Raw genomic sequence first — 12,460 nt, 5'->3', positions numbered from 1 at the left:
GTTGGGCGGGGAAAAATTTAATGAAATATAACAAGAGAAAGTGTAGAGTCTTGCATCTGGGCAGGAACAACCCCAGGTTCCAGAATAGGTTGGGGAATGACCTATTAGAGAGCAGTGCTGGGGAAAGGGACCTGGGGGTCCTGGTGGACAGCAGGATGACCATGAGCCAGCACTGTGCCCTTGTGGCCAAGAAGGCCAATGGCATCCCGGGGTGTATTAGAAGGGGGGTGGTTAGTAGGTTGAGAGAGGTTCTCCTTCCCCTCTACTCTGCCCTGGTGAGACCTCATCTGGAATATTGTGTCCAGTTCTGGGCCCCTCAGTTCCAGAAGGACAGGGAACTGCTGGAGAGAGTCCAGCGCAGGGCCACAAAGATGATGAAGGGAGTGGAGCATCTCCCTTATGAGGAAAGGCTGAGGGAGCTGGGTCTCTTTAGCTCGGAGGAGACTGAGGGGTGACCTCATTAATGTTTATAAATATGTAAAGGGTGAGTGTCACGAGGATGGAGCCAGGCTCTTCTCGGTGACAACCAACAGTAAGACAAGGGGTAATGGGTTCAAACTAGAACACAAGAGGTTCCACTTAAATTTGAGAAGAAACTTCTTCTCGGTGAGGGTGACGGAACACTGGAACAGGCTGCCTGAGAGGGTTGTGGAGTCTCCTTCTCTGCAGACATTCAAAACCCACCTGAACGCTTTCCTGTGTAACCTCATCTGGGCGTTCCTGCTCCGGCAGAGGGATTGGACTGGATGATCTTTCGAGGTCCCTTCCAATCCCTAACATTCTGTGTGTGTGATTCTGTGTACATCATGTAAATGCGTATATGTATCCGAATTATGTTTACGTTGGGTGGTCACAACTTAGCCTTGAACATTCCATTACTCCTATTTTCTTTAGGTAGTCCAGCATTTAGGAGTTTCTCTTGGAATAATATTGCATGTTCCACGTTTCAGAATTGTGTGCGTAGGTGGGAGTTAGATACAGAGATTACAGTTGTGCAGTTTCTGCTATTTTGTCAATCACTGTATGTGCAACGTTGTGTGGTTTTTTTTAGCTGCATTACTTTACACATTTTCATGGGTAATTTTTAGGCATCCCTCCTTATATCAGACAAAAGCCACAGCAGTCAAACATTTTAACAGCTCTGTGGTGGCTGGAGAAAACGGACCTTACAGGAGTACTTGTGTAAACCTTGCAGATGAAAGCAAAGACGTAATTTTTTTTGATTAATCATGTACAATGTGGTCAGTTAATAAAACACTATATATGATGTAAAGAATTTTGAAACAGGCAGTATATCCAGTCTGTGTCTAGAGAGGGAGAAGCAGATGAGAGAATGAGGAAGGAGCAGAAAAATAATGGATATAAAAGTATTCGCTAAGATAGAGATTAATTTTAACATCATCAGGAAAATAAGCAAAGCAGAAAAGTTGTTTGCTCCTAAGCAGGAGGAAATTCAGGTCTGATATTTCTATTTTTTATTTTTACAAAAATTCGTCATGGCAAGACAAATACATTTCAAATGTATTTAAAATAATAAAACTTATTACTTCATGATACATCTCTTAAAAGATTATGGAATATAAGCAACAGTAACTAATTTTCTACCTCTGAGAAACTGGCTTTTCTTCACAAATTAGCTAACGAAAGACAAAGTCATTGAAAAAAATCACCTATTTGGGGAAGAAGTCCTCAAAGCTCTTGATGTTAAAACAAACGAAATAAACCCGGGATAGCTTTGTTTTAAGTAAGGATGGTTGTAACATCACTCATCAGAAATTAAGCAATGAAGAGCAAAGGCTAATGGCTTACTCTGGAATGCTCAGCAGTAGGAGTTCGTGGTCTCATCACCACGCCAGGGGTGCCGAGATAACTTCCAGTTTGAAGATAGCCCGACCTGTCAGACCTCGCTTTAATTGAATGCTAACTGGAGTCCTTTGGGCCAGTATTGACACTATTTTAATAGCGACATCGTCTCTCCAACAATATGCCATAAATCAAATTAATACAATTAAATGTTACATTAGGGAAAAAAAAGATATTTTAAGATTCAGAATGCACATGAATTACTTGAGAATGCATAAGTAATGATTGCTTATAGTTGAGTTTCAAAATGAAACCTTTTGAGGACAAGTATCTCTTGAAATGGGCATTGACTTGTTCACCTTTCCCCGAAGAGTTAGGCATTAAAAGTACAGCAGAGTACAGAAACAGTAATGAAATTCCGGAACATGGCTTGTGTTTAAATCCAGAACCAGCCCTTGTAATGTCTGTTATGACTATTTGTTGTGACTTCCATGAGAATTTTATTTTACATCTTGAGAACTGTACTGTTTAATTTGTCTTAAGGACCATAGTTAGTCCTTTATTGAATATAGGTGTTGTATATATATAGGAGTATATGTATATATATAGGAGCTGTTGTTGGGTTTAATTGTAACTATAGGAAATATCAGCACATCTGAATCTTTTTTTGGGTAGATTGCAAGAAATTTGCAAAATGTGCAGAAATTTGTTTGTAACTTTAAATGGCACCTTCCTAGTAGAATTATAGGTCATACTCTGTTATCCGCTGGCCTTTATCTCTGAATGTCGTGACAGCAGATGAAATTTCAGCTTTGCGCTTCCTTGATTTTAAACAGAGAATTTTAATATCAAAACCAAAATGGTGTTTAAAATATGTGTGTGTCTTTCTTTTGTTTTGTTTTTGGGTTTTGTATGTGTATTATACAAAAACGAACAAGCTATGGTCGTACATACCTACTTTATACTCTTCATGTAATAAGTGAGAGTTACCATATGAAACAGTGTTAATTATAGGAATAGTACAAATAGTCATCTCATCTAGAGCAATATGAATATTTTCTGAATTAAAGAATTAAAAGGTTTGTACTTTGTGTTCAAGTTAATTATCACCAGATTTAGAAAGCACAAACATACTTCCTAATCTAGATATTTTTTCCTTTAAAATGATCATGCCGTTTTAGCTCACTGTCTTCATGTTCCATTGAGGTCTGTATAAATAGCTTGCTTAAAATGTGAATGTAGCTTAGAGTAAGAAATTCCCGCTGTGTGTGGCAAGCTATGAAAGGGGAAGAAAATTCTATAGCAACTGTTGTTAAAAGGACAGATATCTTGTTTGGGCAGAGATTGTTTGGTCTGAGTATTAGCTGTCTACTTTTCAGTATAGAGTCCCCACTGGGTTTTGATCGAACTTGTTTTGAAAGTACATTGTAGATCAATACAACAAGGGCCATTTGATGGTCTAGTAGTTAAATATCAGTGGAGCATTCCTCCAAAACTCAGTTTCTAACAGTACCCAGTTGTATTTGCAGAAACAAGAATGCTATAAGCTTTGTGTATGAAAACTTTTAGAGCTATTTTTATTTTTATGGATTCAATAATTTATTTTTTAAATAGCACTTCAAAAGACTTTGTGTTTACAGTAATCATCTTGAAGATTTGTAGAAGTTGTATTTGGAAAACAATTTTCTTGTTCAGAGCCTTGAACAAATAAAAGAAACTAGGAGCTAATTGTATTATTTAATGCAATTTCAATAAAGTTACAGCAGATACACTGAGACAACTTCAATGTGGAATTTCAACAGGTTTCAACAGATTTTCTCATTTCATGTGCTGAACAGGTAGGAGCTTTAAACCTACTCAAATTTTTAAAGCAATCTTGCTATCAGTAGGTTCAAATAAGGTAGATAACTTTTGGATGTGAACTCTTTATAAACCTAAATAAATTTTCAGCTAAGGAATAGCTTTGGTTATTCTGTCTCTGAACTGTACTGATAAGGGAGCAGACGCACCAGTGCATGAGTGCTTAGCAAGTATCTGAAGCATCCAGTGATTAAGGGAAAGTATTTGGGAAAATATTACAGCCAGGCACTAAAGCTGTGTGTTAAACCACTATTTCCCGGTGTTCTGTTCCACAGCTCAGGCGGGAGAAGTGCCATCAAGTAAAATTCTTCCCAGGCTGATGTGAAGGGAGAGCAAGCATGCCTGCCTTCTCTGCTGCCGGGAGATAACCTCTCCCTTTCTCTTTCACCTTTTCTAAGACAATTGGGAAAGTGGCAGTGGAGGCGTAGCTTAGGTTTGATTTTTCTGAATGGTATATTTTGAAAATACGCTTTTCTCTCTTTGGTTCTAAATTTCATGTTTCACAGTATGTCTTCAGCTATCATCTAGGCATTTCTGCACTCCCACAAAGACCTTGTAATTCCAGAAATCATTTCTTTGTGTAACAACAACAACAATATATAAATATATAAATAAGGAGTTGTTATAGTATGCTGCCTTTAAATTTTTTGGAAGAATGGCAGAACTGAGAAGAGAGTCTGCCCTGAGGAACACTACGTCTTGTACCACCATGTCTCACTGGAGACGATTCCATTTGTTTTGATGCACTATGAATTTGCTCAGTAGCTTGGGGTCATCTTCTAAAGACAAGAGTCTTTAGGAGCTCAAGAATAGCTAATGCAAAGTGGGTCAGGAAGGCAGTGCTATTTGAAGTACCGCAAACATTCCAAGCTGTGTGGCAGATCCAGCATGTCCTGCGTGTGCACGGTGCCCACCACTTGTATCGGGATAGGTAGCAGGTGGAGTAACTTGGGTACTCTTCCCGGAGACATGATCGACACAGTGCTACATGCTGCACCGGGATGCGTTTGCACATCACAGCATTCCAGCTACCCTGTGAATGGAGATTTGTGTTTGGTAAATGTATAGCTTCTAGTTCTTCCAGTGAGGTTTCTTTTCTAAAATCAGAGGTTCCTTAAGAAGGATGTAAAACTTAAAAACAAGTTAAACATGAACTTAAGCACTTTGCTGAGTAGGGTTGGAGCTCTTAAAAGAGAGACTTCAAAAGAGGGAAGCTTTTGATGCTATAAGAATAGGATTTTAAAATGGCATTACAGTGTTTTTACTACAACATTTCCCTGCATCATACTTGAACAATCTGAAAACAAAGTGCAAGGTGTAAATAGCAGTGGAAAATGATTTAGAGCCTCTCCACCACACTCAGGTAGGTCACATGCAGAAACCACTTTGTGGTGTTCTGGAAGGACATAACTGCACAGCTGGGGGTACAGAGGGGAAGTCGGTATGATAGGGAAATGCTGGAAGTACCATTTGTGGTTAAATTAAACAGGGCTGGGAGCAGAAACCTCTGGTCGTCAGGGGCATGAATAAATTTGTCTTTAAAGTGGCTAGCAATTGGAGCTGTTGTGAAGAGCAGTGTAGCAGCTGTCTCTCATCTTTTTTCTTTTGAATGGCTGAGGTGTCTTTTATTCTGCTGTGGGACTGCACTGTGTGTGTAGCTTTTGGGTAGTGAAATATTCTGTGGTAGATTTTGGTGTGGCATTTTGTTGGATTCCAAATTTTCTGTCTTTGAGACCTTTGGTAGTCGTTTTGTAACCTGGTAATTATTTTGGTTTTGTAAACTTGGGTGAGAGGCCTTTTGGCTTTATGATGAAATCAGTTCATGTACCTTGATCACTGCACAAACTTGGTAATGTACCTATTACTTATCAGTTAAGTCAAACAGCTTCAAGTATTTATTACAAAGTATCGACGAGAATAACAGAATTAGAGAGAATGCTCATCAGAAACATCCAGTGTTCTATGCACACTGAAGACCGCAAATTTTAAATGAAATTAGGGAATAACATAGGAGTCAATTTCATTGTTTATAAAGAATCTTATTTAGCGTCTTTTGGGTTTAAATGAGTGCAGTTTTCAGTAATAATTTTTTCAACAAACACGTTGTTTTCATTGAATACTTTTTTATCTTCTTTCATCATCAAAGTGGTTTTGTATAGGGTTTTTGCCATGCATTTTTTTTCCATGTTGGGTAAATACATTTTATTGTATTAAATATTAATCTCATCTATTGAGACTTTCTCCATAAAAATATTCCTAAAACTTTGCAGCTTTTATTTTGTGTAAAAATAAAATAGACTTGGATTTCAATAATTACCTGTTAAGTCAGCAGTATATTTATCGATCTTCTCATGTTTTGGTAGAATAAATATAAAAATAACTTGACGCAGATATACGTTTTTGGACTGAGAGTCTTGCTTTGCTAGTATTGCTGGTTTAGCGTGTCAGAGAATCAGAGCAAAGCTGAGCAATAATTTGTGTTGAATTACTTGAATCATTGGACCTGCTCGTCCTGAAAATTTGAACCACTTCCTTGACATTTTTCTTGAAGGATGCTATAAAAGTAACATGAACCAACTGTAAACCACTTACATTTTCCTTGCAACGTGTATTTTGTAGACTGACGTCATAAACCAGAGGTTCAATTGCAACACGTATTTTGAGAATTATTTAAATGTTGTATGAAGATTTGGGGCTCTTTTTGTTGTGGTCTACGTCTCTTTAATTGGATGCATGTTTATCCAGGTTGCTTCAAAGGGAACATTCGTATGTACTGACTATTAAGAAATAAATTTATAATGGGGAATGTTAAAGAAATCAACATATTTGTATACTCTAGTTATCATCTAACCTTTTCTGTTTCAATTTTTTAGGGAGAGCCTATAACTTTCTGTGAGAGTAGTTTTGTGAAGCATCGTTCCAGTACTACTAAGCAGTTCCTGGAAACTGCTGTTAATCTTCAACTGTTTAAACAGGTATGAGAGGGTAAATAACCCACGTTTAATGATTTTCTTCTAAACTCATCTGTATTTAAATACGTTTTGCTTTCTGTCAGTTTATGAAACCGTGGCATAAAATATGAGTACACATACTTTGGATACAGTTATCCCAGTTTTGTTGCATTTTAAGTTCTTCAGTTATAGTTAAAAAGCAGGGGGGAGAGCTCAACAAAAAATAATCCCAGGCTGCAGAGCCAGTGCAGCATCTCTTCAGAGCCAGTCAGCATCTCATCCGAACAAGAAGAACCACGGATCTCCCAGCTTGATGGTTTAGCTTCGTTTTCAGCGCTCTTGGCTCATGACCAAAGAACCTAAACAACATAGTTTTATTTAAAGCTTGGATTCATACTGTAATTGCAGTTTTCACTGCTAGACTTCTTGAAGTATGCGCACAGAGAATGTTACGAACCCAAGCCATAGGGGTGGCCTGATGAATTTTCTAGCTGATAATACAGGTTTTGGACTAACAGAGAACAAATTGTTGGATATCTGGCACAGCTCAGTAATAGTTTTATTATAGTCTTTGAAATGAACTTTTTTCTTTACTTTTATTCTGTAACTCTCTTTTTCCCCCTTTTTATAACATGACTCCATTGCATCGAAAGTATGTTAAGAAACTTATTACTAGATTTTTAGGAAAATCAAGGAAAATCTGAGTGAAATAAGACGACTCATAAAAGTATACATTTGCCTGCAAATACCTGGGATGATTGAGGCATGGGAGTTAGTGTTTAAATAATCTGCTGGACTTCTTTGAAGATATACTACCATGATAGATAAGGAAAATTCATTATATGTAGTATCTTCTGATTTTCAAAAAACATTTGGTGTTAATCAGAGGCTAGTGTCTAAAGTAAAGATTTATGCAAGGATGATAGTTTGTAGAAGTCCTGTGAAAATGTTTCTCTTAATTGTAGAAAATTAAGGAAATACTGATCATAGAGTTGGGATAAAATTTTACTGTGTTTTATTTTATACAATAACAAAATGTCGATAAAAATACGAAATAATAAAGAAGAAATCTGAAACCTTTTGAAGCACATATGATTGAAATGGAAAGAGGTAACTGAGTAAACAGTGTTGCTTATGTTTTGTGTATCTCAGTGCAATAAGCTAGCATAAAACTTTCTTAATAGAAAGCTGCCCACAAGCAATGTTTCCAAATTGTCACGCAACTACTACTAAAGCAAGATCTTCAGCTGTAAGAAAAAGGTTTGACTCCACTGAAATGAGTGGGCTTGTCCGTGTGGCTCTGTGCTTACCCATTACATTTTAATGTGTGTTCAATTAAACAGAATCAGTTTACAGTTTGTTTATAGCTCGTTTTAATTTTATTTTAACTAAAGGAAATAATATATTTTAGAGGATCGGGAAATAGTAACAATTTTGATGATGTGTGTCGTTTACTAGTAGTAGTAATAATTCTTTTTCTTTCCTCTAGTTTCTGTTGCGAAGGTTACTCCCACTTTTTCAGCTAATCCTTAGCCCAGCTGCATCTTCTCCAGTTCTTGCCACTGACAAATGGACTGTTTTCAAAGTTGTTTGTGTTCAAAAAGCTTAAACTATATTTTGTTCTGTTTGGGAAAATCTGTTACGCAGAAAATAGTTCTTAGAAGCACTCTTAAACCTAGAGCAAGTTGAAAATAGGTACTTCAAATGCACTCTTTTTTGCTGTGACTGACAAGCTTTATTTGTGCCATTTTATAAAATCTTTCCTCTGTCCTCTTTTCTTTGTAGGTTTTTAGTCTTTTCCCCCTTTCTCCTACATTAAAGCATGTTCATTCCTCTAATTTAGCCACTCTTTTAATTTTGGAAGGAAGCTGTAGTATCTTTTCACCAAACTACCAGGAAATCACTGTTGGAATAAATTGTGGAATTGAGTCTTTGTGTGACTCCCATTCAGATTATTTTCATGTTCAACATCGTCTGTTTTTATTTTGTATTGCATTTTGATGCGCTTCCTATTAATGATATCCCCAAATGTATTGACACATGCCAATCTTTTGTACAAAAATCAATCATTAACTAACCTGTAAACAGGGTCAGTCCCAACACTTATCCTTAAATACCATGACGGGTGACATTTTCCTTTCATTACAAGCTGTTTGCTCCTCCTTGGGCCAGTCCTGGTCTAGCCTAAAGTTCAGTTGTATTGCTCAGGTACTCTGCTTTTGTTTCATCTGAACTCATATTTGAGGCACATGCAAGAGGCTTTTCTGTGGTATAGATAAATTACATTTCCTTTATCTGGAAAATTAATTGTCAAAGACTCTGTGAGAACCAGTGTTTTGATATGTTATATCTTTCTGTTTACTCATTTACTATTTTCCCCCACAAAATCTATTTGTAAGCCTCATCAAATTGTTAAAGACAAACTGACAGACCAGTACTCATCGCAACCTTTGTTTTTTAAGCAATAGTACTGTTATAGTTCACTTCAACTGTGTTTCCTTGGTAGAGTCATAAATTTTTTTGTACTTCTAGATATATGTGCTGGTTTCCTTAGAAACATGTAACAGAAGTGAACCTAGGAGGTTTTTTCCTTGAGTTTCATTCCTCAGGTATTATAATGTCCATTTCTGTATCTCATTTTCATTTTTGTTCCCTCCAGCATCATCGTCTTAACTGGAAACTGAGACAGGATATTTTTGGCAAGGACTGTGCCTAGATTATCTTTTAGCCTCAAACCATTCTCTTGGACTTATAAATTATGGAGATGTCTTTTAAATCAGGTTGATGGCTTCACATTTTTGGAAGCTGAAGGACTATTTATATTTCTCTGAAGCAGAACACACCAAGTCTTTATGCAAAAGATACATTTTCGAGGAAGTCATAGAAGTAATTTATGACAACTGCCCTGATACAGATCACAACTACAGTGATGTGTGAAGTTCAATTTCCTGCAATTTGTTGGCTTTAGTTTTCTCAAGCTGTCTTCTGCCCTGAATAGATTTAATTTAAAAAACCCCAGTTATCATTATTCTTAAATTATTACGATATTTAATAATATTTTTTAAAAAATCTTAAAAATTAAATTACTGTTCTTTATATATTAAATATTCTTATTTCCTGATTATTCTGTATATAACCATTTTTCTTCAGATTAAATGTTTGATCTCTTAATCTGTATACTTACATTACTGCTTTTCTCTCTCTTTTTTTTTCCCCACATCTTTTGTATTTGTACTGTTAGATACGCAATTTATTCGTTAGCTTTTTCTGAGCCTTAGAAAGACTCCCCTTTATTTAGGGTAACATGGAACATAGCTAATCTTTATTTCAAGCTGCGAACATAAGCAATTAATAGTTGCATCTTACATGTCAAATAGTTCTGATGAATGTCTAGGGAAAATATTAATTCATTCTTAGAACGAGCATAAAGACTAATGCTAGACCATCTCATTAAATAAAGTAATTTTGTAAGTAATGTAATCAGCAACATTTGTTGGGATTTGTTCCTAAAATGGTGGAAAGTGCTAACTAAATGATGAATGCAGGATGAGGACTTGAAAAATCATAAGTCTTTGAAAATTACTGGTAATTTCAGATTTTGTTTACAAGCTCTATGAGTTGAGCTCTCTTATTACAAGCTATTGAGCTGTTATTGTGTGGAAATCACATTTATGGTGTTTTCTTTGCTTCTGTTAACTTTTTTATAATAATGGGTGAATTAACTTGGAATTTTTACTCCTGCCTAAATATATGATTGAATTTAGCTCACAAACATCATCTTTCCTCCCCCACACCTGACCTTTTATCACCTGTGCAACCAGATCTTCTGAAGTGGATATAGTCTACATTTTGGTTTTAGAATTCAAAATTATGTAAGGATTGTGGTAGTTCTTGTTTTAGTCAGCTTAAAATCCAAGACTAGCACTGGAATTACTAGTATTTCATTGAAAGCAGTAGTCAGCCAGGCGCTCTCTGGATCTCAAAGTGAATGCATTTCTTGAAATAGCAGACCCAGACTTTTTAAGAGAATGTGGGTTTGAAAAATGGGAGGAGAAAACCATAAAGTCTATGTGTGATTCCACGTGCTGTTCTTTTCACGTAGTGATTTAAGTGCATCCATTAACAGTGAATTACTCAAAAGTAATAACTGCTACTGCCACTACTACCTCTTATCGTTTCCTTTAAATAATGTCTCCAATATCTTTTTGCTAGCAGTTCTGTTTGTCAGTATTTACATTAAATACTCAGTTGAAATGATCCTCTAAAAACTAAAATTCAATCAGTGTCTTAGCTGTTGATAGGATTTTACCAAATGATGAGTATGTCCATAAATCTTATGTTAGTTTATAGTATGGAATGAATTCAAAACTTTCCGTAAAGAGATAATGTCTTACAGTTCAAAGGCTGGCGATAGGAGGGGGATGTTGTGTGTGGTTTTTTTTTTTTTTTTTCTACAGCAGTAGCTAAAGATGCTCTTATCTCTTTTTCTTACTGTGAAATAATCCAGTGATCCCGTAGTGGTCTGACCATGAACCAGCCTATTTGGAGAAAAGCCAACTTGAAGTAAAATGAAAAAAAATAAGGAGGAATTTAGGCAAGAAAGAAAAAGAATTGGTTATCTTTGTGCTTGCCTTATTCTTGCTGCCAGAATTCTTGTACTCTGAGAAAATGATTTGTTTCATGTCACTAGTCTGTTCATTGACAAGCGTCAGATTGTCACTGACACTGTTTGGATAATCTCTGGTAAAATATGATATAGCCAAATAATTAATTTTGGTTAGTTCCTATGTGCTGTTTAGTACCAGTGATTCATAATTCTTGTTAGAAGATGAACTGTGTATAATTGGAAAAGTGCTTTCTCACTTTATCTCTCTGACTTGAGTTAGCTTCTTCGAAACAAAAAGGGAGGGGTGGCTTCTGGAAAGAATTTTAAACCTTTAAAAATGTGCTCATTGTACTTCTTTGAAGCCCATTAATTCTTGAAAGGAATGCATTCGTTCCTTCTGAAAGGCGTAATCATTAATTGTCGCTGACTTTTTTGGATGTATTTGGATCATTTCGGTTTTTCTATATACACTTCTATGTGGATGCAAATCCACGTGCTCGTGCAGCCGTAACCTCTGCACAAGGACAGCTATTGTAATGTCCATCTGTAGCTGCAACTGGTGTTAGTGGTCAAGAAAAGGAAAGGGCAAACGTGCTGGAACTTGAAAATAAAGTGGTGTCAAACCTGAGCTGTGCTCAGTCAGGTCGAGAGGGTCTGGGGGGGGTCTGCCTTGTCCTTACTGGGTCACATAAAACACATACACTTTCAGTGGCTCTCAAGCAGACGTTGTAGCCTGTCGTTTCTTTGAACTGACCGTGGTGAAGTATTTCCAGTTGTTCTAATGGTACTTTCTGTGCACAAGTTCTGCCTTGGACCCGTTGGTGCATACCCAGAAAGGGATACCACGGGGAGGTTTGTTTGTGTTCTGTTGTTGATGATGTGAAGTAAACTTAGGATTTCAAGACAGAACATCAGGAAGTGTCTCAGTGATCTTTATTTGATTATGACTGCAAATGGAAAGTTACCATTTGTAAGGAAATTACGTATTTTTGTGCCATTAGAAAAGCTTGAAAGCCGTTTAAAATATCTCTTAGCAAAATGATGTGAAACTTCATTGACTATGACATTTTACAAATCCGTTTGTAAATTTTGCATAAGGCATATAATTTACTTGATATATACAAAATACTCCAATATTGCTGCTGCTCGTAGTTGCAACCGCTCTTGCAAAATCTGTCTAAAAGCAATATATTATCCATAAGCCATATGTTGTCTTGAACATCCATATTCCATTATATAA

General features: G+C 36.4%; 1 protein-coding gene across 3 annotated transcripts in view; it reads left to right on the top strand.

Moving 5' to 3' along the window:
* DENND1B (DENN domain containing 1B) overlaps window positions 1-12,460 on the top strand; it is a 158,262-nt gene that overhangs the window by 114,275 nt on the left and 31,527 nt on the right. For all 3 annotated transcript variants that reach the window (XM_065656071.1, XM_065656070.1, XM_065656072.1), the window contains one exon: window positions 6,537-6,638. In XM_065656071.1, coding sequence (XP_065512143.1) covers window positions 6,537-6,638 — 102 coding nt within the window. The remainder of the gene's footprint in view (window positions 1-6,536; window positions 6,639-12,460) is intronic.

The sequence above is a fragment of the Caloenas nicobarica genome, chromosome Z (genome assembly GCF_036013445.1).
Source record: "Caloenas nicobarica isolate bCalNic1 chromosome Z, bCalNic1.hap1, whole genome shotgun sequence".
In the NCBI taxonomy this organism is placed as follows: Eukaryota; Metazoa; Chordata; class Aves; order Columbiformes; family Columbidae; genus Caloenas; species Caloenas nicobarica.
This window is presented reverse-complemented; position numbering and strand designations above follow the sequence as displayed.